The sequence below is a fragment of the Eretmochelys imbricata genome, chromosome 7 (genome assembly GCF_965152235.1).
Source record: "Eretmochelys imbricata isolate rEreImb1 chromosome 7, rEreImb1.hap1, whole genome shotgun sequence".
Classification (NCBI taxonomy): domain Eukaryota; kingdom Metazoa; phylum Chordata; order Testudines; family Cheloniidae; genus Eretmochelys; species Eretmochelys imbricata.
In genome coordinates this window covers 95,047,824-95,074,910 of record NC_135578.1, presented here as the reverse complement: position 1 = coordinate 95,074,910, position 27,087 = coordinate 95,047,824, and the positions used below count along the sequence as shown (strand labels likewise).

Below are 27,087 nucleotides of genomic sequence, written 5' to 3'. Positions count from 1 at the left end.
CTAGGCCCTCAAGCAGTACCAATGGGAGAGGAGCTTCAACCAGAAAACTCAAATGCAGCAATTGATTGAATCCTTCCCTGAAAGATTTTCAACTTTACTGGATCAGACACACCTCGGGTATCAACACAGCCACTGAACCAGGACAACAGGTCTGCAATAACCCACGATCCCTTCCATGAAAGATGAGACATCATGTGAGAAGAGCTACAAGCCACATTAGAGCTGCAGGTAGTGGAGAAGTCCCATTGTGCTGGAACCAGGATCAGATGGGACAACCCATATCTGTATTGATTTAAGAAAAGTAAATGTGATCTCGAGGTCTGATGCCAACCTATGCCCAGGGTGGCTCAAATGGCTGGCAATTGTCAAATATATCCCCAACGTAGACCTCACAAAGGGGTACTGGTAGATCCCTCTGACCTTGGAATCTCAGGAAAAGACAGCTTTCTCCACCCCATTTGATCTGCACCAGTTCTGAACTATACCATTAGGCCTCCACAGGAAAGTGGCCACATTCCAACGACTCATGGACCAAGGGCTGCAACTGCATGGCCAAAATGCTACAGACTACAGAGATGACATGCTGATTTACAACAGTCATTGTACTGGCCAGATGTAACATCACTTCCGTCCTACAGCCCTCGAGAGTGCAAGACTCACTGCAAACCCAGCCAAGTTCATGATCAAAGCCCAGTGAAGAGTGTGGTCCCAGACTCCGCTATCCACTCTCAAAAGATGGGACATCAACAGAAGCCTTTACCTCAGTAGAGAGTCTAGCAGTAGAAGACCCCGATTGTTCAAGATCCAAGCCCCACAAAGTTCCCATACTAAAGTAAAAGCCATGAAGCCTTCGGGGAAGCTGAAAGACAGGATTAATGGAAAAGGGGCAATCACCTGCTGCACCCCTGCCTGACCCCCCTAGGTGGCACTGGTGGCCCTTTTACACACCTTAGAAGTCTGGAAATCTATCTCAAGTATACAGAATCCATGAGAAGATCAAGCTCCCTATTCATGTCTTTCCACCCAAAATGCCAGGGACTCAGAGCTTCCAAGTCCTCCATCATTAGTTGGATTAGACTATCATTTTGGAAAACTACAAATCATCAGACACTCCTGTCCCAAAAGGGATCAAGGTACACTCCAAGAGATCCTTAGTAACCTCATGAAATGAGCAAGTGTCTCCACTTCACAAATTTGCAAAGCGGTCTACAGTTAAAACCTTCATTAATCACTACAAGGTGGTCTTTCTATCTTCTGCAGAGGCCTCCTTTGGCAGGAAGGTGCTGCAGGTGATGGCCTAGAAATAATACAAACTTTTAAGTGAGCTCGGGAAAAGATGGCTATTTCTTTCCTTCCAAACTTTTGTTTCAATACCTTCCCTACATCTGTTCACAGCTTGCTATTTCCCAGACATCCAGAATTGTGGGACATGCTGGGCTGCAGAATGGAAAGAATTCTTCTGATAATTTCCTTTCTGATAGTAGCATATCCCACGATTCTATCCATCCTGCATGGCTCATGAGTCAAGGTCAGATATTAAGTGGAATTGTTACCATATGACCATCTTCCTTGGTCTCATGTGCACAGTTATTTCGTTGTAGCTGGAATATTTATTAATGATGTTACGCAAGTTTCACATCTTGGGAATAATTTATCAGGCAGCAAGCTGGAGCAGAGGGGGCATAGCCAGACCCTGCAGCTCTAAAACACTTATCTGCCACCACAAGCTTGAGAGAGAGGACTGTAACTCAGATGTCCAGAATTGTGGGAGATGTTGCTAGCAGAAAATACATTATTGGTAAGAAATTTTCCGTTTCTAAGTCACACAGGAAGTCTGACAGTCAGGAATGGAACCCAGATCTGTTGATTTCCAATCCAGAGGCTAGCAAGACCATCTTTTTATCATGACAACAGGAAATATGCAAGAACACATCTCAAAATCTCACAATACACATTACCATTACAATACACTTTACTGTCTAATTCCCACTATTTGCACAAACCCAAAATGGTCTTGATGTCCCCCTGCCACAGCTTTGAGTCATTAGCTACCAAAGCACTTCAGAAGTTTTCTTAGCACAAGTGAAATTGGCAAAAAAAATTATGATAAGAAGAACAGAAGTCACTTTTAAACAGTGTATTCTGACATGTATTCTTCTTATGCGAAAGAAGCAGTTTTAATCTTATTGAATAAATACTGGAAATTAGCAAGGTTTTGCATAAAACCAAGTGCCTGGAAAATGAAGGCAAATCAAAATTTGCAAAGTGTGACTGAAGCTTATCTATTGCAGTTATGCAATGATGTTTTTGCAAAAATAAACTTGTGTGAAACTCACTCACCCATGGCTACTTTCCGGAACCTGTCATTCCCTTCAAATACAGCCTGATCAAGATCACTGAAGTCCTTAGAAAACTTTCCAGTGATTTCAGTGGCCTTTAGATCAAGCCCATACACATGAGCTGTTCCACAGACCGTTTTCCAATTGACTTTAATAGCACTTTCTACTTTCAGGGTATCATATTGACATGAAATATCCCTTTTCTGTTTTTCCTCACCATCCTCGAACAAAACTGAAATTTACTCATTTGTGTTATTTTCCACTGAGGTATTGTCTTTAAAGCTGAATTCTTGATTCACAGTGTATTTGGTTCCTCTTTTTGTACTGATGCCCATGTTTTCTTTGTCCATAAAAGATGTTATAGAATATTAAAAAATCATTTTGAAAGAGAAAGAAGATACAGTCATGTGTTACTGCTTTGTTTCCCATTGTCTTCTTGTTCATTTCAACCCAACCTTAGTCTAACAGTTGGAGAGAATGTACAAAGGTTTGTTAACTAGATTTCAAATCTTAGCCCAACTACTTTGTAGCAGTTCTACCAAGAGCATCTTCAGAAGAAAGTCCACACAGATATAAAAATGTCAGTGATAGAATGCCTTGGTGAATCTAGTGCTCCAAAAATAATGTAAGTTCACCTCTTAAGTATTATTTTTAGACAATGTTAGCAGCTGAAGAGCGAACTGGCAAAGTTTCATCAAACTTTTAGAAAGAATTGTATGCTCCCTTTCCTTTTTCAATTCTATTTCTTTATACTAAATACGAAATCACTAGGTTTTGACTTTAAGGATCCTTTTCTCCCTCTCACCAGAGATGGCAAGCCTGTCAATCATTCCAACAACAGTAACCACAAGGGAGTGTTTGCAGCAGGATAGCAGATACAAGAAACGGCTCTTACTTTAGATTACTTGGAATCGGCTCTAATATGTACGTCTGGAGAAAAAATTATCCGTGTTTGGTAAGCCATGTTCTTTTTACTATTTTTGTATCTACTGGACAAAATCATCAGTGCTAAGTATTTATATTTTGTATTAAAGTGATGCCTTAAAGATCTAAGATGTTAGCATTTAGATTGTTAATGAAAATGATGTTTCACTCTTAATATTAGTCGAGGAAACAGAAGTTGATGTAGTTGCTGCTTTTTGTAAAGCTGAGTTTGATTTTAAAGTTTCCAATAAATGTATATGTTAAATGATTACATACATGATAGAACGTAATTATTCGTGTTTGTATTAGTAAGTATTTTAACAAGAAAGATTATGACATTCCCTGAGATAAATTTGTTCTGCTTAATGCAACGACTTCTAATAAATTGAAAATTGAGTGTTTACCAAATGAAACTCCAAAGAATTATACCACATAAAAATGCACTTGGCACTTTCGAAACTGCGTATATATACTCGTATGGAGTAAATTGCTAACGTTTTACAGTCACCGGGTTTTCAATAATATGCTGGTTGTTAGTAAATCTGTCAATCACTTTGCAACAGCCACAACATATAGCAGAATTTGAAAAAGGGTAACAGACAAAATATTTTAAACTTAGTTAGAATCAGTTCCAATCCTTGAAAATGTGCCCAAACACTGTTTGCACTGGGAAATAAAACAGGAAGAGCAATTAGAAAGCAGAACATTCCTTGCTCTCCAGCCTTTTATGGAAGACTTCACATTACTTCTGTTACAGTGACTCAGAGCTGCGATGCAGCTGGTTTTATTGGAATAATAAGCTGGTTTTATTGGAAGTGCATCTTTGCAATTTTATTTCCTGATGTATATGATGCTCGTATCTATTAGTCTTATTTTTAAAATAATTTTATTGAATAAAGATGTGAAGATTTGTAGATGATATGTTATTTAATAGCATTAAGAATTTGAGGCCAATTTTTTTCTTTCAAATGTTCATTATGCATACAGTATTTAATCAAATGAATTATTTTACCCTGAGAGCACTGTGCCAACACCTTAAACAAAGAGTCAGGTTAAGTAATTTGACAATCTAGAAATACAAATCCTGTATCTGAGCTCGGCTTTCTCTCTATATATATATATATTCACTCTCTCTATATCTATTCATAGCATCATAGTGTATCAAAACTTAGAAGTGTGTCAAACACAATCTAAGAGCTGATCAGAGTGACTATGAAAAGGAGTTAAAGGTGTGCAAGAGGCAGTTGTCACTAACACGAACTTATTTTACACCATGTGAAAAATGAAGCAGATGCCACTAAAATGCCTATAAACGTGGCCAAACTTTCTCATTAATCATCAAGCACAAGTATCCTTTTCTCAACTCAATTCAATGGATATTTCTGCCTATATAAGGATGATATGACCCTATTACTGAGTACCTTCTTATATTCAAAATCATTGTCCTGAAATAATGAGTGTATCAGTTTCCAAATTACTTGAAAAGGCGTGTACTTTAAGCAAGCAAGCAGGGAAAAGCTGCAAAAGGGACTTCCTCTTTCAATTTCCACAGCAGATGGTGAATGTCAGTGAAGCAAAGAGTTTACTGTCACCAGAAACAGATCAAATCCTCTTCACCGGATAGCAAAATGGCCACAAAACTACCCCTTCGAGAGGAATGTGAGAATTGGACAACTCTTCAAGTTGCAGATCTCCTAAGACAGGTACTGAACCTAGGGCTCAGACTGCAGACAGTACAGTATATCATACTTGTTTCAGTTCAGCTAGCAAAATAGGTTGCTGGACTTATCTACTCTTTGTGTGCAGTGTTGTAGCTGTGTTGGTCCCGGGATATTAGAACCACAATATCTTACCTCACCCACTTCATCTACTCTCTGTAATATGTGTGATTACTCCCTCCTGGATATAAACACAGATGCTAAAATGTGTTTAAAGCGGTTTAGTTAGCAATTGTGACTACCAAGGACTTACCATGTGTATTGATATTCTGTAAGTTTTTCTGTCTTCTCTCAGTTTTTATTGAAATTCAGTGTCATTCCATGACAGAAGTTGTTTGTTAAGATAAAAATATCCTGCACAAGGCAAAGAACCACAATAATGTGTGCCACTGTGGAAAGACAGGATACTGATCTAGTTGGACCACTGGACTGATCCAGTACAGCTGTTCTTATGTTCTCAGGCAGGCAGGGGAGGCAGAGTAGGTGGTACCTTCACTCCACACACATTCTCTCCATCCCCACCAGCTATATCAATGGCAAATTATTTCACCTTGGAAAGATGGAAGTTCCTGGCATACTCCAGCAACAGTGTGCTACACACTCTCCTTTATTCCGGGAGCCTGCAAAGTCACAATCTTGTTCTGTTTTGGAAAGAACTAATTATTTAGAACATGAGAGCAGTTTACTAAATCTCACTTAGAAATACTGGTTTAGACACTGATCTGGCTAAATGGGTCAGCAACCCTAACGTTAAAAGTCTGGCTGGTTTTTATTTACTTTCCTCATGGAGGTTTTCCAACATAAATACTTTAGGGAAAAAAACAAAGAAAATATACTTTACTTAGACTGAAGAAAAAAATTCCTATAAAAATAAAGCATCAGCTCAGAAAATCCAGTATCATTTTACAGCTTTGTTTCTGTACTACACTTTTTTCTGGTTCATCTTTCAAACAAAATGTTTACAGCTACACTGTAAACAACAATCAGCAAACACTGAACAAACACTTGACAAACGGACCCTAGAGTTTACAATCCTTGCCATACAAATATGTTTTTCAAATTTCAAGTTTACTTGTTTAGCACTGTCATTAAGGGTGCTAGCCTGGAATGTGCTGAGCACTTACTGCAGATGACTCTGTGCCTTCAATTCCCATTGACTCTACAACTGCAAGCAGTTCTTACACATCTATTGGAAGCCAAAATTTGCCTTCTTTCTGAGCATCGAGACTGTTAAATGTATAGTTTTCCTGAGTTCAATGGCTCACCTCTAAGCAAATGGAATGAATTTATACGACCCTAATTTTAAATTCACACTGTTAATGGCGTTTAAGACAGATTTGATGGTTAAGCTAAACTACTTGAATTCACTTAAAGTGCTATATATTTTTAATGAAAAAAAGTGCTGCAGTTTTTCTCCTGAAGTTTCTAAGCCCTCGGTTGTGTACACAACAAGACAGTTCTTTTAAAAAACCATGCCAAAGTGCTAAAGCTCATCAGTCAGAAACACTCTTAGGGCGTTTACCAAACCAGCTCTATTACTGGCCACCCTTTATAAAGAAAACCTACTGAGTCTGTGTGACGGGATCCCTGAGCTACAACCTGGAACTGTGGGATTGCTGTGCTTCCTTAACTCTCCAGCCTGAGCTGTCTCACAAAATGCTATGCCAGTGACAAGCAGCAACACCCCTCCAGGTGCTGTGATTATTCAGTCAGAATGTGGAACCCCACACCCAGCGAAATTGCATGAACCACTCATGAATCATACAGAGAGGTACCAGCCCCCAGCCTTGCACCCCAGAAATACCCCATCTTACACTCAAGACTCTCTTGGACAATGCAAGCTCATTTATTAGTTCACCACTTCTTCAAAGAAAAGTGGACCAGCGTTTGTAATCTGAGCTCAGATTCCTCAAAGCACTTCAACCAAAAAAAACCAACACCTTTTAGGTAAAATATAATACAGATTTATCAACTATAGGTAGATTTTAAGTGATTTATAAGTAACAGGCATAGAGATCAAAGTTGGTTACCTTAGAAATAAAAATAGAAATGCTGTCTAAATTCTAAGCAAGTTTGGCATCAAGCAGTCTCTCACACTAACAGATGTTACAGGCATACCGGCAGCTCAGGTCCTCAATACACAGACTGAACTCCCTTCCAGCCTAGGACCAAAGTTCAGGCACACCCCCACACCCTCAGAACGGATCTACACCTGACTGGCCAGTGAGAGTTGCTCCTTTGTTCCCACTGAAAGGCTGGCTGTGGGCATTTCCCAACCGCACAACATATTTCAGTAACAAATATAGCAATACTCATAACTTTACATACAACAATAGTACATAAAATTCAACAGGATATTAAGATTTAACTGATCAAGCCTTTCATAATACCTCACAAGGCATGCATTGTACACAACATATCCTAATCATATCACAGTATGAATATGGGAGTTCCAAGAAGCTACTTTGACACTCTGTACCTCCCAGTCTGCTCTCTTTCTGAGCAAACACTTAACTTCCTTTTGTCAAGGAACAGAGCTTCTTGGGAGCGGCAGGTTAGAACCCTGCACAGGACTAGTGTAAAGCCCTGCAGCAGGATTGAGTCTTGCCAGTCCCGCAGGACCCTCTGCCAGAATAGCGGAAGCGGGATTAAAGAATAGTCCCATGCAGGGCTCTACTGCAGGTTTGCTTCATTTTCCTTTACAACTGATCCACTTAGACATATTAAGAATTAAAAAAAGATATCAGTATCTATTCCCTGAGTTTGATTTTGAAAGTTGATATTTTCTGAGCCCCATTCTCTAGGAATGCCTGCCAGTCACACACTGCAAGATTATTTACCTAGTTATCCTCTTCAGATGAAATATACACAGACTCCTGCAACTACCACATGCAGTTCAATTTCAACATAAAATATTTCTATCTATGAACTTATCTAAGATTTAGACTCATGTACAGTTTTCAATTTCTTTTTGTAATCCTCTTCCCCCCCCTGCCCCCCCAGATTCGAATGCCTGAATCTGCGGTAGTAGTGGAAAAACTGGATATTAATGGAGCTAAATTTTTGGTAAGTAATTAAAATATTTTCTCTGTTAGACACCTCTTGTGAAAGATTTTCTATGTGAAACTTGTATTCACAACTCAGGGTCTATTATGCTGGCTTCTTTCATGACTAATGGCAAGTTAGTCACTTGTTCTGATCCTGACCTTTGAGACATTTTCAAGGCTTGCTACTGTGAACAAGGAAAGCCATACTCATGGTAGCAAAGCTCAGCCCTGCTACACATCCTAGAATAGGTGCAACAAATGCCTAGATACCCATCCAAGCATCTGGTTGTTGGAAGAGAGGTCCCCTTATGGAAAGGGTCACTTTCCTTTAAATTCTGTAGGACATTTTCTATAGGGTTTTTTAAACAGCTGCTACAGAATTCTAGAGGCTGGTTTTATCTCTGGTGAACTATTTTCCCATCAGAGTGTGGTCAGACATCTAAAGGAACGTAAGCAGGAGGAGAAGAGAAGCACTCAAGGTACTGCTCCTTCCATCCCAGCAGTTACTGAGGTAGAGGCCTCCAAACCCCATGCTGACTCCCTGAAACACAAAAATGAGGCCCTTTTGTGGAAAATGGGGAGAAAGCTGCTAAAAAAATATTTAAAGTATATTTCTACTCTGCAAAGAAACTGTGTCTATATGGCCCTATCTTAGAAACCTGTTCCTCTGTATCTTAGGTGTGATAGCCGCTCGCTCTCCTGATAAGGCTCTGGTCCTGTAATGTGATCTGCGTAAGTGGACCCCTGCCCCCCCTGTAGAGTGCCACTGACTCCAATGGGTTTGGAACTTACACCATCTGGACATAAAAGATCCCCCTGCAAGATCAAGAAGTTATTACCTGTTTCTATTAGCACTGCAAAGCTAATACAGCTATGGGAAAGGGAGACTGAGTCTTGGCCAGCCATGCATTACCAACAAAATTGTAATAGGAGTTCTGTTCGCAGTCTTTGTTGCGGGATGAGTGACAGTGTTGGGTGGAATCTAAATGACGAATAAGCCTTGTGTTCATTCTTTGCACCTGAATGAATTTTACCCATAGCAAGAAAAAGAAACATGCCCATTGCATAGCATTGGTGGAATGGGACATGAGAAATCTTTTCAGAACTTAATGGTAAATTAATAGGACAAGTGACAAAAAGAAAAAGGAACCATGGGTGAGTTCTGCAAGATCATCTGTGAGCGAAAGTAAAACAAAAGTGAAATGAGTGAAAGTGAACGTCTGCTAGTATGCTATGCACATTATGTATTTTCTTTAAAACTTTTAATAGTTCCCCAGTTTTAAGATTATCTTATTCTGCATTGTAGAAAACATGGCAATATGTGAAATGCCTGTGGAGTGCCACTAGCAACATTCATTTCTAATGTTATCCAACAAAAGAGTGGCAGATCTCACACCCGACAGAAGATTCGTAGTGCTTTCATGTGCTCTTTAATTGAATTGTTCCACAGCACTGTCAACAGGATAGGAAACCCGTATTAAATTATGCTTGAAACAGAATGAATTATGCCAATACTGTAAAAAATGAAGTACAATAGCTTACAATAGCTTGTTAATAGTGACAACAGCTATTGATCTAGTGGTTAGTACATGTGACTAGTAATCAGAATTCTTACATTCTGGATCGGTCACCGTCTTCCTTTGTGAGCTTTGGCAAGTCCCTTAACCTTTGAGCCTCAATTTATTGGTCTGTAAAATAGGGATGGATATTACCTACCACACAGGGGATTGTGAAGCATTATGAATGTTTAAACTACTTCGAGCTCCTCAGCTGAAAGGCACTATTGAAACGCAGGCCTCCAGTGGCTAGAGAGCAAGAAAAAGCACTCAAGCCGGTCTGATTCCACCTAGCAGGTAGCAGTGGGGCACACACACAAGATAAATTACACTCAACTGCTGCACTCGTGTGCATTAAGACAGATATAGCTTTTTCTGAGATATATTACATTGCATGGGACTATGTGTCCACAGTATTCAGACCTCAATTTTCATTTTTGCTATGAGGTATATCAGGGACCTCTGGACATCTGACTTCATCTAAAATCAGAGGATTTAGGAGGAGGATGGCAACCATTTCTTGGTATCTTCACTGTGACTTAAATATATGTTTTTCTTTTATCCATCACACTAGGCACTGCTTGCTATGCAGTCTTTAGAAACAGGAGGTGCGCCAGCTCTCTGTTGTATGATTGGCACTGCAGCGTATGGAGTATTGTCCGTGAAAATGCAGATAGAGCCTGAAGGAACAGGCTAGATAGGCAGGTATGCAAGCAAATAGGAGTGCCAGTGAGAGCAGATAGGCAGGCAACAGAGAACAAGATGAATAATCTGCCAGAGAAATCTTGCCCAAAATAAAGTAAGCCAGCCTGCCACAATTCTTTGTTCAGCTCTTGTTGAATATCATAACTCATGCATCCAGTTACCAAAATTAACACACCACCATGAAGATATACCACCTAATTATTGCAGAAGGCAACTTATTCACTAATTTACTGTGAAGCAACTTACTTTCCTAAGATGTATAGCATGCCTCCTTTCAGGGTATGAAGGACTAGCCAAGGGGGCATGGTGAGACTTGTTAGTTGTTCTCCATAGTGTCAGATTTCATTTCAAAAATTGACCAGAGTAATCAATAACACGATGTCTGCCTGAATTTGAGGGGAGCCTAAAACAACAGCTGATGTCTGAAATGAAATGAATGGAGCAACAGGTGCTGACTTAGATGCCAAACTGTCAGCATTAACTATTTCAACATGCAAGGCATGAAGGAATCAAGCAGTAATATCATATTACAGAGATTTACACCAAAGAATGGAAAGATATATTAAGGTGTGAAGGCCTTTAACAAACATGGTGGGGTTTCAGTGGTGTCCTCCTTGGTTTCATTTTTTTGAAGAGGGGCTCAGCTTCAAAAGTTTGTGAAGTGCTGCAGGAAATTATTATGTAGTTCTTGGTAACAAAATAAACAATGTGTGTTTCACTCCATATGTCAAATATTACATTTTATTTGAAAATAAGCTGAATGAACTGGGCAATATGCAAGGCCTATTTGAAGTTTAGAATGCTAGAAGTCTGGCTGTAAATGCAATTACAGAACTGGAAGGGACCTCAAGAGGTCATCTACTCCACCCCCTGTACTTGAGGCAGGACTAAGTATTATCTATACCATCCCTGACAGGTATTTTCTAACCTGCTCTTAAAAATCTCCAATGATGGAGATTCCACAACCTCCCTAGACAATTTATTCCAGTGCTGAACCACCCTGACAGTTAGGAAGTTTTTCTTAATGTCCAACCTAAACCTCCCTTGCTACAATTTAAGCCCATTGTTTCTTGTCCTATCAGAGGTTAAGAACAATTTTTCTCCTTCCTCCTTGTAACAACCTTTTATGTACTTGAAAACTGTTATGTTCCCCGCTCAGTCTTCTCTTTTCCAGACTAAACAAACCCATTTTTTTCAATCTTCCCTCATAGGTCATGTTTTCTAGACCTTTAATCATTTTTGTTGCTCTTCTCTGGACTTCCTCCAGTTTGTCCACATCTTTCCTGGTATGTGGCACCCAGAACTAGACACAGTACTCCAGTTGAGGCCTAATCAGCAAGGAGTAGAGTGAAAGAATTACTTCTTGTGTCTTGCTTACAATACTGCTGCTAATACATCCCAGAATGATGTTTGCTTTTTTTGCAACAGTGTTACACTGTTGAATTGTTTAGCTTGTGATCCACTATGACGCCCAGATCCCTTTCCGCAGTACTCCTTCCTAAGCAGTCATTTACCATTTTGTGTGTGTGCGCAACTGACTGTTCCTTCCTAAATGGAGTACTTTGCATTTTTCCTTATTGAATTTCATCCTATTTACTTCAGAGCATTTCATCAGTTTGTCCAGATCATTTTGAATTTTAATCTCATCCTCCAAAGCACTTGCAACACCTCCCAGCTTGGTATTGTCCACAAACTTTATAAGTGTACTCTCTATGCCATTATCTAAATCATTGATGAAGATATTGAACAGAACCGGACCCAGAACCGATCCCTGTGGGACTCCACTCGTTATGCCCTTCCAGCATGACTGTGAACCACTGATAACTACTCTCTGGGAACGCTTTTCCAACCTGTTATGCACCCACCTTATAGTAGTGCCATCTAGGTTGCATTTCCCTAGCTTGTTTATGAGAATGTCATGCAAGACAGTATCAAAAGCCTTACTAAAGTCAAGATCTACCACATTTACCACTTCCCCCCTATCCACAAGGCTTGTTACCCTGTCAAAGAAAACTATCAGGTTGGTTTGACATGATTTGTTCTTGACAAATCCATGCTGACTGTTACTTATCATCTTATTATCTTCTAGACGTTTGCAAATTGCTTGATTATTTTCTCCATTATCTTTCCGTGTACAGAAGTTAAGCTGACTGATCTGTAATTCCCCAGGTTGTCCTTATTTCCCTTTTTATAGATGGGCATTATATTTGCCCTTTTCCAGTCTTCTGGAATGTCTCCCGTACTCCATGACTTTTCAAAGATAATTGCTAATGGCTCTGATATCTCCTCAGTCAGCTTCTTGAGTATTCTAGGACGCATTTCCTCAGGCCCTGGTGATTTGAAGACATCTAACTTGTCAAAGTAATTTTTGACTTGTTCCTTCCCTATTTTAGTCTCTGATCCTACCTCATTTTCACTGGCATTCACTGTGTTGGATGTCCAGTTGCCACCAACCTTCTTGGCGAAAACTGAAACAAAGACGTCATTAAGCACCTCTGCCATTTTCCAGTTGCCACCAACCTTCTTGGCGAAAACTGAAACAAAGACGTCATTAAGCACCTCTGCCATTTCCACATTTTCTGTTGTCTTTTTCAATATAATCACATAACATGCTATAAAGTGGCCACAACACCTTAAATCAATTTTTTCTGGTTTCAGACAGGGAATTTAATAGTATAATTGACATTCAGATTCAGCAGATATGTTTACTTCCTTGAACATTTTTCACCCATCTTGGTTTTAAGTAGTAATAAGAATCATTTTATAGCAATACTCATTTCTATTCTACAAACACACCCTGTGTTTCAGACTGCTTTTTATAGGAAATAACAAGTGGTTTCTGTAGTGTAGTGGTTATCATGTTTGCCTCACTTGCAAAAGGTCCCCGGTTTGAAACTGGGCAGAAACAGTGTCTGGTTTTCCTGCTTTGAGCAGGGGGTTGGACTAGATGACCTCCTGAGGTCCCTTCCAACCCTGATATTTTATGATTCTAATATTAAATGGATTTTTAAGAAATTTTGAAACAAACAACACTGCCCTTACACTTCTGTGAAATTGAAATACAACAACATATGGTATATTAGAATGAAAGAACACTGTGCAGTTTAATTTTCTTTATTACCACTAGCATTATATTTGTTATCGTTATTCCACATGCATGTCACATCCAAATGATACTAATCTGGTGCTAATGTGCAGATCAGCATTTAGCAACAGCTGAATTGCACAGGGTGTATTATATTTTCTCTCTCATTGGTATTTAATAGCTCAGTATTTGCTGCACTGTGCTCTGCTTTTCAGTTCTTAGAGTGATTAGCCTCTTTGGTGCTGTTTTCTAATTTAATGTTGATTTTCAAGTGAGGGGTTGAAAAAGAAGTAGGGATCTCAGAATTGAGAGTTGAGTTTAATAACTGAATTCTAAAGTAAGTTGATTTAAGGTGCTACTATTGTCAGAAAGTAGAAATTTACAAGAGATAGGCTAGAAAATCTGAAACTAACAAAGAGGTTATATTGATTCTAGACATGTTTCACATTAAATATTTCCACACGTTTCTCTTTCAAGACTGTTTTGGATTGGGTATTTAGAACTTGAGTTGTTTGGGCTATTGAATACTTTAATTATACACCCGCATTTACTTTCTGAAAAGTAAATTTTAAAGGATAGATCCTTGGCCCCACTATGACTCCTTTGTGCTTTTCTGGCAGGACAGAGCAGCTGGAAAGCTGGTGAATTCAGCTTTGATGATTCCCTTTGCTTAAGTGGAATCCCAATGTGGCACAAAACCATTCTTGCTCTACATCCTGTCCCCTCCCCCCAGTTCCCAATAGAGTGAGTGTTCCTCAGTGATCCCCAGCTGCTAGAATGGCTTTGGAGCCATGGACAGCTGGGATGTAAATTACTGTGGCCCTGAAGCGGCAATAACTTATGGCAGGAGCAGGGCTATGGAGTTGAGGAACGTACCCACACTCCCAGCTTACGTGTCAAGCACAGTTCAGCTGGACCTGAACATTTAGTCCTGAGTGTTCAGTACTGGAAATAGAATCTAGATCCTGAGTGCCCCATCTGAGCTTGAGAAAACAATTATAGGGAGGGTACTAGCTTAACAAAATAAATAAGAGGCATACTAACCAGTCAGCTGTGACCGAATACCGCTATACATTAGACAAAAACACTCTTCCAGTGCTTCCCCATGTATCAAATACATTGAAGAGTATTGCCAGATTTTACCTCTGAATGAAGGTTGCAGCACAAGCCAGCAAAGAAGGGCTAAAGATACCTGTGGGCTATTGTGACCTGTTAGTTATCACCCTATCTCCAGTTGTTTTTTTTTTCCAGTGAGCTGTTTTCTCAGACTACCTTGTCAAGTACTTAAAATGTTGCAAACCACATTTTTCAGCCAGTATTATTTACTAGTGCTTTTCTTGATCAAAAGGTTATAGTGTATAAGGCAATCTCAAAAATCTTCATTGCTACATTTCAGAGGTATTCAGGCTTTTCCTATAATATGGATCATATCTTAATAGAGATTGTCTGGTGGACGCACCAAGCCCTCCCTTTTGCAATTGCAGTTTCCCAGTGGCAACCGCAGCAATTGCGCACATGGAAAAATATCATTAAAAAGCATTTATCTATCTTTAGATAGATAGCATAATGGATGAAGTTCCATTGGAAGAAAGTTAAATAGACCATCTCATTTTGTTCATTTTACTGCACCTTTACATCAGTTCTGTTCCTCTCTTTCGGCTCCCATGCACATTTCACTGCCACCTAGATCCCCTCTCTGCACATGCCTCCCCGTGTCTTGGTCCTCTCTCTGCCTCCTCCAACTTACACATGATTCTCTGGAAATGCTGCCCAGCCACCCGGTGCTCTTCTTCCCTTGGGCATGCTGCTCAGTCATCTCCTTCTCTTCACCCACCCATCCCCCACCACCATCACGCATGACTCTCCTGCTGGTGGCTTATCCCATTGGTGATTCCAGTCTTTGAGGGTAACTGGTTTCAAAGTGTAACCCTTTTAATAGATTCTTCAACTTACCTTTGCACATTAGTTGTCAGAGTAAAGACAAAGGGAAGGGGCTGGTTAAAAAAGGTTGGTTAAAAAGAGACAACACAAGTGAAAATAAGACATGACAATCTTGCACAATTATTAGCCATTAACTGAATGGTTTATTAAATCTTTCAGGCTCCAGTGTCAGTGTTTCTTCTGTGGCAATGGCCAACATGAGTACTACCTAGCAGAGCAGAGTGCTGCATTCCTGATGTTCAGTAGGAGATACTAAGGACAACTGTAGCATAGGTAAGGCAGCTCTCTGGACTATCAGCATGGCAAAAGTTGGAGGTAGAGGAAATTATGATCCTGATCCCCAGTGCAGCTACACAGATTTACACCGGCTGAGGATGTAAATGGCTAAGTGTTTAAATCTATACCTATATTCCATTGAGGATTGGCATCTTTGTTTATCTATTTTTAAAGTTTTTCAGGTCACCTTGGAATATCCAGTCAAACATGAACCCAGCTCTGAAAGCAGTAACCTGCACTCTCATGATCAGTTCAGAAAGATGGAAATGACTGGGAAACGTAATCAGGAAAAAAGGCAACGTGTTGTTGTAGTTTACTGTAACTGAAGCATGGAGAATGATTTTTAAAGTGATTTTAAGGCCTGGGTTAAAAGGAAAACATTTTATAGCTGAACGCATTTGCTACCATCAATCATCTTCAATTAAATAAGAGGAAGAAAGGGCAATACATATTGATATTTCTTCAACAAAGCATAAGGAATGTGTACAAGTGTAAGAGTAAACTGCATATTTATCTTTATTCTTCTCCAAAGGGCAGAAGCAGAAGATAGGTTCCGTGCTGAAATCTACAATACCATCAATTTACACACCATTTAACTGTGCCATTCAAGAATACAATAATGAACTGACGGCAGAAAATTAACCTAATTCTTAAGATTATCAAGAAAATAGTAGGTTAACGTACAACTCAAGCATTATTAGTGCCAAAAGCCCATAAAATTTTAATTGGAGATTGAAATTGTATCAGGTTGTTTTGATTTATTTTCCTGCTAGATATTTGCAAATATCCCAAGTAGCTATTCAGTGCATTGTCTAATGCCCTGATCTTGCAATGCAATCCCGTAACAACAAATCCTGAGACAATGCTGAAGCATCCATTGAAGGACTGGGACCTTAATTTTTACTGTGATAGCAACAAACTTCTGCTATTATTCTAAATATTGCTACCAGAAATGGTTTAAACATTAGCTTTGTTTATTCTTATGCAGTGGCTGTGAATTATGGGAAGTGCTTGTCTGCATTCCAGTCCTTGAAATCTGACACAAAATAATCCAGCAAATTCTAACTGTCAAATCATTCATAATTACATTAAATATGGATTAAAGAAATATTCTTTGAAGCTGAATCCTTTGTTCTTAAAGCTAACAGATAGGTTTTTTTAGATCACGTGGAAAATTAAAATATTTTTAAAAGTCCTTCAAGTTTTATGGAGGTGTCAAATTCAGGGAATATGCAAGGGACTATGAGGAGTGGTGGGAATTTTAAAGGTGATGGTGTCACAGATTCCAACCTTAACTTTCTGAGAACTCAAATCCACAGTAGAAAAGCCCTACACATTCTCAGTATTTTCAATTTTGAACCAACTGCTTTACCCAGACATTCTTGCCTGGTTAACAGTACAAAACATTAGTCATATGAATGCACCAACTCAGAACCTATTAAAGGATGATGATAAGAGTAACTTTTGATTTGGGGCACCTCTATTTTTGGCACTTGGATGCTCATCCCTTTCTGAAAATCAGGCTACATTAATATGTCTCAGGTTGAGCACCCAAAAACTGAATTGTCCAAAATCACTAGTCACTTTTGAAACCTCGGCCAGAAACTTTTATCACTATTCTATTGTCACACCCCAGCTTCTACCCGTTTCAGAAATCTTCCCTGTGAGTCCCTGTAATATCATCATTTCAGTCACCCTATATCAATCTAAACTTCTTCCAATACAAGGCTATATATTTCTAATTGTCTGGTTTTTCTTTGTGCTTGAAGACACAGAGAAATACAGGAAACTAATAATGCAAGTCTTTTAAGAGACGAAAGATATTTTGTTCATTTTCCATTATTTTGATTGTTTATTCAATATTTGGTATTTTAAATAACAAATGATGGAAAGCAAGGGCATGTCACAGTGAGTTATGTTGTCTGATAGGTTATTTGAGGAACTGATGTGGAAGTTTTCAGTCCCATTAGGCAACTTCTTTGAGAGGTCAGCAAATATTTCACAAAATTCGCACCCAACCACAGGGCAATTTGAGAAAGACAGCATCTCTTTTCTTTCCTATGAGGAATAGTGTACAGAGATTCCCTAGTACATTCTGGTTGCTTTGTGCTGTTCCGGCAACACAAATTCAGCTAAAATGGGCAGTTAGGCCAGGTTTATGGTTCATTCTCATCACAAAAGAGACACAAAGCAGCCAGAATGTAGTAGCCTGTCTGGCCGGCCAATGGTGATTTTCAGAAGCATTTAAGGAAGTTACATTTCATGCTTTTTGACTAATGAAGAAATAAACTGGAATGATGTGGAAGAATTTGCTAAATATTTATATTTGGATGACGACAGTTACAAAATGGCTATGCCACCCATCTACTGGATGAGCAGATAAAGCAAATGCTCAGGATTCCTGTCAAAGTTCATTGGGATCTGGATATCAGTTACCTTATAGAACACCCTTCTTCAAATTCTAGGTAATAATAGCATGTTTGCATTAGGAAATTATCAAATTGCAGAACCTGTATGGGTTTTTATAGGGAGATATGTGAATTTAAGTGATATGATCAACATTAAAATTACATTTTCATTTTAAATGTATTTTTCAAGTAACCACAAAATGACTGTCTAAAGGAAATCTCTTCTCAGTTCGTTTACTTTGTATATTTCATAGCACTTAGTGGAAGTCAGTTCTCCCATTTCGTTGACAGTATACACCCTTCCACAGGCTCTGCATCCCAGTTCCTGCAGCAGTAGAGCTGAGACAGAAGGTAAAAATGAACCGGTAACAAACAGGTGTGTGCACAGAGTAGGGGATGGGGCCTGAGTATGCTTGGTTTTGTTCCTCTCAGGCCCACACAGAAAATGCTTCTAAACAAAAAGGAAAGCAGAAAGTGCCTTAACATTATTGTTTAGTATGAAGTTGCTCTCTCAGGAAACCTATCTTTTAAAATGAGTCAAAAATTTAAGTTGACAGTGTCCCTTTAAAGAGACTGAGTTTCCACTAGATGGCAATTTTGAGAACCCAAAGAGGGGCATCAAAAGATTTAATTAACATGGCTTGTAAGGATAGCAATGTGAGCATAAAGACATACATACCTAGCTGACAAGGTACTAGTTTAGGCAGCCAGAAAAAGTAATATTGTGGTTACATGGCATCAGAATGAAGTGGTATACCCCAAGCCAAGAATCCCCATCTAATCAGATACTTAGCAGAGCTCCCAGAAACAATGCAGCCATCATTAGTGTAACTGTCTTGCAGGTGGGCCTGTAGAGACCACTACAGTGTAATATGCAGGACTGTCTTCTGGAAGACTCAGACAGGTCTCAACAAACCAGTGCTGCATGGCAGAGGGTCAGAGGGTGGTGAGACAAGGGCTGGAATGCCTAAAGAGACTGCATCTTTGGTTTCTTATTAACCGCCGTGGTGAGACAGAAGTTTACTTTTGTTACTGGCTTGGTGTAATCTAATGATAGAATAACCACCAGTTTGTGGTGAGTTTCCCCTATTTTTCAGCAGTTTGTCCTGAATTTGGCATCCTCAGCTGTGACCCACTGAGGCATGGTGACACCTCCCAGGGGAGCCTATCCTGCTTCCCATAGTTCCTGCAGGAGCTTCCCCTCAAACCTCAGTCCCAAACATTCCTTAGGACCATGTTTCACTCTGCTTTTACCTCGAGAGAAAACTCTCAGCCTTTCCTGGGTCTGGTCCCTGCCATCCTTCCCATTGCCCTGTGTTCCTTCCTTTATGAATGTTCAGACCCTTGTCCACTGTTTTTAATAACAAAATCCCGACAATCCCTTCAAATATCACTCAGTGGCCTAATTGGTCTCAGATTCTCATTAACCCCTGGTTAACAAGTGTGGGGTTTATACACCACATCACAGGGCAATAATGATGTAAACAGTAGGACAGAGTTTCCAATGAGATATATTATGAGCTGGTAAACAAAAAGGCCACTGTTTTTCCGAATAAAAGTATCCAGATGGGGAGTCTGACCAGTATAACTAAACTATAATAGTATAGGTTTCAGAGTAGCAGCCGTGTTAGTCTGTATTCGCAAAAAGAAAAGGAGTTCTTGTGGCACCTTGGAGACTAACCAATTTATTTGAGCATAAGCTTTCGTGAGCTACAGCTCACTTCATCGGATGCATGCATTTTCCACTTTAGTACACCTTTTCTTTTATAGTAGTATAATTATATCAGCATAATAAAGCCAGTAAATTTCCCCATGGGGACCAACCCATAGCCTAAGATTTGTATATAGATCAGTTACCTGAGCATACACTTCACTCATGCTGACCGGACCTTTCTGTTTATCTTGAAGTTTAGCACAGCTGAAATGAACAATCCACAAAGTCTGCAATACACATTTTACAAAAAAAGTAATAATCAAAGATTGATAAATACTAAGTTACTAAGGGATTTTCCCCTAGTAAAATGAAGCCATCCTGTTTTCTCCTAAATTACACCATCTGCTCTGAATAAGTATGAAGCCAGAAAGACACACAGAAAACAGGAACCTGTAAGATCAGTATAAGCTTAGTAACTGATTAGTTTCAATGTGGAGGAAAATATGACCTTTGTAATCAGTTGTCAACAAACTGTGCAGAACACCACAATCTTGCAGATTGGCTGTGGGGAGTTTATTAAAATATTTATCAATCTTTCATACTTAAAAACCTATGGAGTTTGCCCATATTAAAATTGTAACCACATACAAAAAAAAATGCCAAGTTCCGTCATTAGTGACTTTTCCAAATGCCTGTCCTTACAGTCAGAATTTAATGTTAAGGCATCTGGCTTCAAGTTCTGGTTGTATTGCTAATAAACCACATCACACATTAGCAAAGTTTGGAAAGAGGCATGCTGGAAAGAATTCTCTGTGTGCTCACAAAACCAGTGCTTAGAAGAATAAGAATTTGAAACATTTCATTCATTTTAGGCTTCTTGCAAGAGCTGTGCAAAATTCCCATTTCTGTGGCTTCTACATGTAGGAAACAAGAACTTTGTGTAGGTAACATAACCTGCAGTGTCTGGATTTGCATGTTAAATTCAGTAGCCACAAAACTTCCACTAAAGACATTTGAAAGAGGTATCCATTTATTACTGTCTATGGGAGTTGCATGGAGGGAGCCTTTAAATATGTCTCTCAAGCTTTTCTTGGGATTCTAGCCGTTATTTTTTCTTGACATTACAAAAAAACAAAACAAAAAAAAACCATATCCCCCCACCCCTTTGGAAGCATGCTCAAGTCTCATCTATGTGTGTAATAGTTCATAATCCACATCCTTTTCTCCCCAGGAGTGACAAGGGTACTTTCAAAAGTACAGGACCCATGGCTATAAAAAAAAAAAAACCCCACAGTCTTGCAACTGCTCTGGGGGGACATGTTAGCACTGTCCTACTGCTAAAATAAAATTAACATTCAAACATGGCTTACTTAAAAGCCCCTTATACATAAACAGGGTCTGATCACCATAATGGAAGTAACCACTGTGCAATCTACAGAGAATATAAGTATACAAATTCAGAAACAAATCTAAATAAAGTACAGATGGTAGATTTAAAAAAATCTTTAGCCAACAACTATCTCCTCTACACACAGGAGTAGGAGACAAGGACTCCTCCTTATTTTTGTGGGTACAGAGGAAAAGGGCTACCACTCTGAAACCTGTTGCTAAGTATAGAAACTCTCTAGCTCCCTCTATAGGTAAAAAGGGGAAAGTGTGTGGGATGGGATCCCCAGGATCTGTGGGACTGCTGTGCTCCCTTAACTCTCCAGCCTGGGCTGTCTCACACAATGCTATGCCAGTGGCAAGCAGCAAAACCTCTCCAGGTACTGTGATCACTCAGTCATCAGCACGTGGAGCCCGACACTCAGCTAAATTGCATAAATGCTCCTGGAGCCACTAGGGATAAGGAGGTTTTAGTACCGTTATATAAGGCACTGGTGAGACCTCACCTGGAGTACTGTGTGCAGTTCTGGTCTCCCATGTTTAAGAAGGATGAATTCAAACTGGAACAGGTACAGAGAAGGGCTACTAGGATGATCCGAGGAATGGAAAACTTGTCTTATGAAAGGAGACTCAGGGAGCTTGGCTTGTTTAGCCTAACTAAAAGAAGGCTGAGGGGAGATATGATTGCTCTCTATAAATATATCAGAGGGATAAATACCAGAGAGGGAGAGGAATTATTTAAACTCAGTACCAATGTGGACACAAGAACAAATGGATATAAACTGGCCACTAGGAAATTTAGATTAGAAATTAGACGAAGGTTTCTAACCATCAGAGGAGTGAAGTTTTGGAATAGCCTTCCGAGGGAAGTAGTGGGGGCAAAAGATCTATCTTGCTTTAAGATTAAACTCGATAAGTTTATGGAGGAGATGGTATGATGGGATAACATGGTTTTGGTAATTAAATATTCATGGTAAATAGGCCCAATGGCCTGTGATGGGTTTTAGATGGGGTAAGATCCAAGTTACCTGGGAAAGAATTTTCTGTAGTATCTGGCTGATGAATCTTGCCCATATGCTCAGGGTTTAGCTGATCGCCATATTTGGGGTCGGGAAGGAATTTTCCTCCAGGGCAGATTGGAAGAGGCCCTGGAGGTTTTTCGCCTTCCTCTGTAGCATGGGGCACGGGTCACTTGCTGGAGGATTCTCTGCTCCTTGAGGTCTTTAAACTACAATTTGAGGACTTCAATAGCACAGATATAGGTGTGAGGTTTTTTTGTAAGAGTGGTGGGTGAAATTCTGTGGCCTGCGTTGTGCAGGAGGTCAGACTAGATGATCATAATGGTCCCTTCTGACCTAAATATCTATGAATCTATGAATCTATGAATCATGAATCTTACAGAGAGAGGCACCAGCCAATCACCCCAGAGCCCCGGCTTGCACCCCAGAAATATACCATCTTGCGCTGCTCAAGATTCCCTTGGGCAGTGCAACCTCATTAATTAGTTTGCCATTCCAACAAAAGGGTTGTGGACGTGCAACAACCCTTGTTAATCTGAGCTGAGATTTCCCCAAGCTAAATCACAAGTGGATCACATGCTCAATACGAGTGAATAATGTAACAGTTGCAAAAAAAGCAATCATGATTCTGGGCTGTATTAGCAGGAAGGTTGTACACAAGACATGAGAAGTAATTCTTCCACTCTACTCTGAGCTGATTAGGCCTCAACTGGAGTATTGTGTCCAATTCTGAGCACCACATTTCATGAAAGATATGGACAAATTGGAGAAAGTCCAGAGAAGAGCAACAAAAATTATTAAAGGTCTAGAAAACATGACCTATGAGGGAAGATTGAAAAAATTGAGTTTGTTTAGTCTGGAGAAGAGAAGACGGAGGGGACGGGGGGGTGAGGGGGACATGATAACAGTTTTCAAGTCCATAAAAGGTTGTTACAAGGAAGAGGGAGAAAAATTGTTATTCTTAACCTCTGAGGATAGGACAAGAAGAAATGGGCTTAAATTGCAGCAAGGGCGGTTTAGGTTGGACATTAGGAAAAGCTTCCTAACTGTCAGAGTGGTTAACCACTGGAATAAATTGCCTAGGGAGGTTTTGGAATCTCCATCATTGATTTTTAAGAGCAGGTTAGACAAACACCTGTCAGGGATGGTATAGATAATACTTAGTCCTGCCTTGAGTACAGGGGACTGGACTAGATGACGTCTAGAAGTCCCTTCCAGTCCTACAATTCTGTGATTCTATGAAAAAAGAAAAGGAGTCCTTGTGGCACCTTAGAGACTAACCAATTTATTTGAGCATGAGCTTTCTTGAGCTACAGCTCACTTCATCAGATGCATACCGTGGAAACTGCAGCAGACTTTATATATACACAGAGAATATGAAACAATACCTCCTCCCACCCCACTGTCCTGCTGGTAATAGCTTATCTAAAGTGAGCAACAGGTTAGGCCATTTCCAGCACAAATCCAGGTTTTCTCACCCTCCACCCCCCCACACAAATTCACTCTCCTGCTGGTGATAGCCCATCCAAAGTGACAACTCTTTACACAATGTGCATGATAATCAAGTTAGGCCATTTCCTGCACAAATCCAGGTTCTCTCACTCCCTCACCCCCCTCCAAAAACCCACCCCCATACACACACAGACTCACTCTCCTGCTGGTAATAGCTCATCCAAACTGACCACTCTCCAAGTTTAAAACCAAGTTAAACCAGAACATCTGGGGGAGGGGGGTAGGAAAAAACAAGAGGAAATAGGCTACCTTGCATAATGACTTAGCCACTCCCAGTCTCTATTTAAGCCTAAATTAATAGTATCCAATTTGCAAATGAATTCCAATTCAGCAGTTTCTCGCTGGAGTCTGGATTTGAAGTTTCTTTGTTTTAAGATAGCGACCTTCATGTCTGTGATTGCGTGACCAGAGAGATTGAAGTGTTCTCCGACTGGTTTATGAATGTTATAATTCTTGACATCTGATTTGTGTCCATTTATTCTTTTACGTAGAGACTGTCCAGTTTGACCAATGTACATGGCAGAGGGGCATTGCTGGCACATGATGGCATAAATCACATTGGTGGATGTGCAGGTGAACGAGCCTCTGATAGTGTGGCTGATGTTATTAGGCCCTGTGATGGTGTCCCCTGAATAGATATGTGGGCACAATTGGCAACGGGCTTTGTTGCAAGGATAAGTTCCTGGGTTAGTGGTTCTGTTGTGTGGTATGTGGTTGTTGGTGAGTATTTGCTTCAGGTTGCGGGGCTGTCTGTAGGCAAGGACTGGCCTGTCTCCCAAGATTTGTGAGAGTGTTGGGTCATCCTTTAGGATAGGTTGTAGATCCTTAATAATGCGTTGGAGGGGTTTTAGTTGGGGGCTGAAGGTGAGGACAGTGGGGTGGGAGGAGGTATTGTTTCATATTCTCTGTGTATATATAAAGTCTGCTGCAGTTTCCACGGTATGCATCTGATGAAGTGAGCTGTAGCTCACGAAAGCTCATGCTCAAATAAATTGGTTAGTCTCTAAGGTGCCACAAGGACTCCTTTTCTTTTTGCGAATACAGACTAACACGGCTGTTACTCTGAAACCTGTGATTCTATGTGTTCTTTAAATAGTCTTATTTTTTTGTTTAGCTTTATATGCCATGACCACGCCACTATGGGTTCTGTCATAAATATAAAGGGAAGGGTAAACCCCTTTGAAATCCCTCCTGGCCAAGGGAAAGCTCCTCTCACCTGTAAAGGGTTAAGAAGCTAAAGGTAACCTCGCTGGCACCTGACCAAAATGACCAATGAGGAGACAAGATACTTTCAAAAGCTGGGAGGAGGGAGAGAAACAAAGGGTCTGTGTGTCTGTCTATATTCTGTCTTTGCCGGGGATAGACCAGGAATGGAGTCTTAGAACTTTTAGTAAGTAATCTAGCTAGGTATGTGTTAGATTATGATTTCTTTAAATGGCTGAGAAAAGAATTGTGCTGAATAGAATAACTATTTCTGTCTGTGTATCTTTTTTGTAACTTAAGGTTTTGCCTAGAGGGGTTCTCTATGTTTTTGAATCTAATTAGCCTGTAAGATATCTACCATCCTGATTTTACAGGGGGGATTTCTTTATTTCTATTTACTTCTATTTTTATTAAAAGTCTTCTTGTAAGAAAACTGAATGCTTTTTCATTGTTCTCAGATCCAAGGGTTTGGGTCTGTGGTCACCTATGCAAATTGGTGAGGCTTTTTATCCAACATTTCCCAGGAAAGGGGGGGTGCAAGTGTTGGGAGGATTGTTCATTGTTCTTAAGATCCAAGGGTCTGGGTCTGTAGTCACCTAGGCAAATTGGTGAGGCTTTTTACCAAACCTTGTCCAGGAAGTGGGGTGCAAGGTTTTGGGAAGTATTTCTGGGGGAAAGACGCGTCCAAACAGCTCTTCCCCAGTAACCAGTATTAGTTTGGTGGTGGTAGCGGCCAATCCAAGGACAACGGGTGGAATATTTTGTACCTTGGGGAAGTTTTGACCTAAGCTGGTAAAGATAAGCTTAGGAGGTTTTTCATGCAGGTCCCCACATCTGTACCCTAGAGTTCAGAGTGGGGGAGGAACCTTGACAGGTTCTTTTAGTCATTTATAAGGAGGAGTTTGCAAATATATTTTGTTTAACCAAGACTGTATGTAGGAGTGAAATGGCTGTTAAATTAATTTTTTTTAAATCTTCATTCACTCATCAATATATTTTTTCTAAAGAAAAAGTTAACAATTAGCGTCTATTTCTATTGTCATCAACACAGCTCATTTAAGTATTAGGGGGTAGCCGCGTTCGTCTGTATCCACAAAAACAACAAGGAGTCTGGTGGCACCTTAAAGACTAACAGATGCTCTTCATGTGTCAGTACATATATGTCTGCATCTGTAACTTTCACTCCATGCATCTGAAGAAGTGAGGTTTTTACCCACGAAAGCTCATGCTCGAATAAATCTGTTAGTCTTTAAGGTGCCACCGGACAGCTCATTTAAGATATTGGTTTAATTCCTAATCTGGATAGTGGAAGATATACATCTTTTTATTGCTCTTCAGAGCAGTAACACAAGAAAAGATGGCATTTATAGTTAAGCTCTGAAGGAGTGAAACCCTATAAGTAAAGTAATGAGATAATTGCTAGTGGCTAGAAGCCACTAATGAGGGTGGAAATGTATTTGAGTGAGTACTACTTAGTAATATTTAATAATCTATTAACTAATTCAGTAAGGGAATGGATCTAATTAAAATTGAGTAGAATCCTCCAATTAACACGTTTTTTGTTTTCCTTGTGATTGCTTAGAGAAGACTGTGTTCATGTTGTGTGACAAAGTTCTTCCTCTGCCTTGGTGGGTCCAGCGCTTATTGGCAGATTTTCTTGCCTCAGAGGTTCAGCCCTCAGTTTGACCACTTTCGTGGCTCAAATCTGCCGTTCACTCAGTTAGCCTCATCACTGGCCAGCATGGAGAAAGGAAGAAAAACAATCCCCGCAGTCTCTGCTGATCCACCTAGTGGATCGGGGAACAGGCGAGAGACCTTCCCCTCTGGTGGAACCCACAGTCCAGGTCAACTCCTCCGGTATCAAGTAGGGAGTTGGGGGGATGAAGGGATGGAGGGAACCCAGGCCCACCCTCTACTCCAGGTTCCAGCCCAGGGCCCTGTAGATTGCAGCTGTCTACAGTGGCTCCTGTAACAGCTGTGTGACAGCTACAACTCCCTGGGCTACTTCCCCATGGCCTCTTTCCAACACTTTCTTTATTCTCACCATAGGACCTTCCTCCTGAGGTCTGATAATGCTTGTACTTCTTCCAGTAGTACGCCTTCTCACTCTCAGCTTCTTGCACCTCTTGCTCCCAGCTCCTCGCACGCACACCACAGACTGAAGTGAGCTCCTTTTTAAACCCAGGTGCCCTGATTAGCCTGCCTGTCTTAATTGATTCTGGCAGCTTCTTGATAGGCTGATTAGAACACCTGCAGCCAGTCTGCCTTAATTGTTTCCAGAAAGTTCCTGATTGTTCAGGAACCTTCCCTGTTA

General features: G+C 40.1%; 1 protein-coding gene and 1 non-coding gene across 7 annotated transcripts in view; both read left to right on the top strand.

Moving 5' to 3' along the window:
- Positions 1-3,195: 3,195 nt before the first annotated feature.
- Positions 3,196-27,087, top strand: part of BLNK (B cell linker) — a 144,329-nt gene continuing 120,437 nt past the window's right edge. For 2 of the 6 annotated variants that reach the window (XM_077822651.1, XM_077822659.1), the window contains exons 1-3: positions 3,196-3,294; positions 4,816-4,966; positions 7,985-8,047. In XM_077822651.1, coding sequence (XP_077678777.1) covers positions 4,826-4,966; positions 7,985-8,047 — 204 coding nt within the window. In that variant the 5' untranslated portion in view covers positions 3,196-3,294; positions 4,816-4,825. Of the gene's footprint in view, positions 3,295-4,815; positions 4,967-7,984; positions 8,048-15,474; positions 15,589-27,087 lie in introns of all 6 variants that reach the window. The other 4 variants (XM_077822652.1, XM_077822654.1, XM_077822657.1 and 1 more) reach the window with 3 other exon arrangements.
- TRNAV-CAC (transfer RNA valine (anticodon CAC)) lies at positions 13,125-13,197 on the top strand. Its single transcript has one exon. It is a non-coding gene; the product is annotated as a tRNA-Val (tRNA).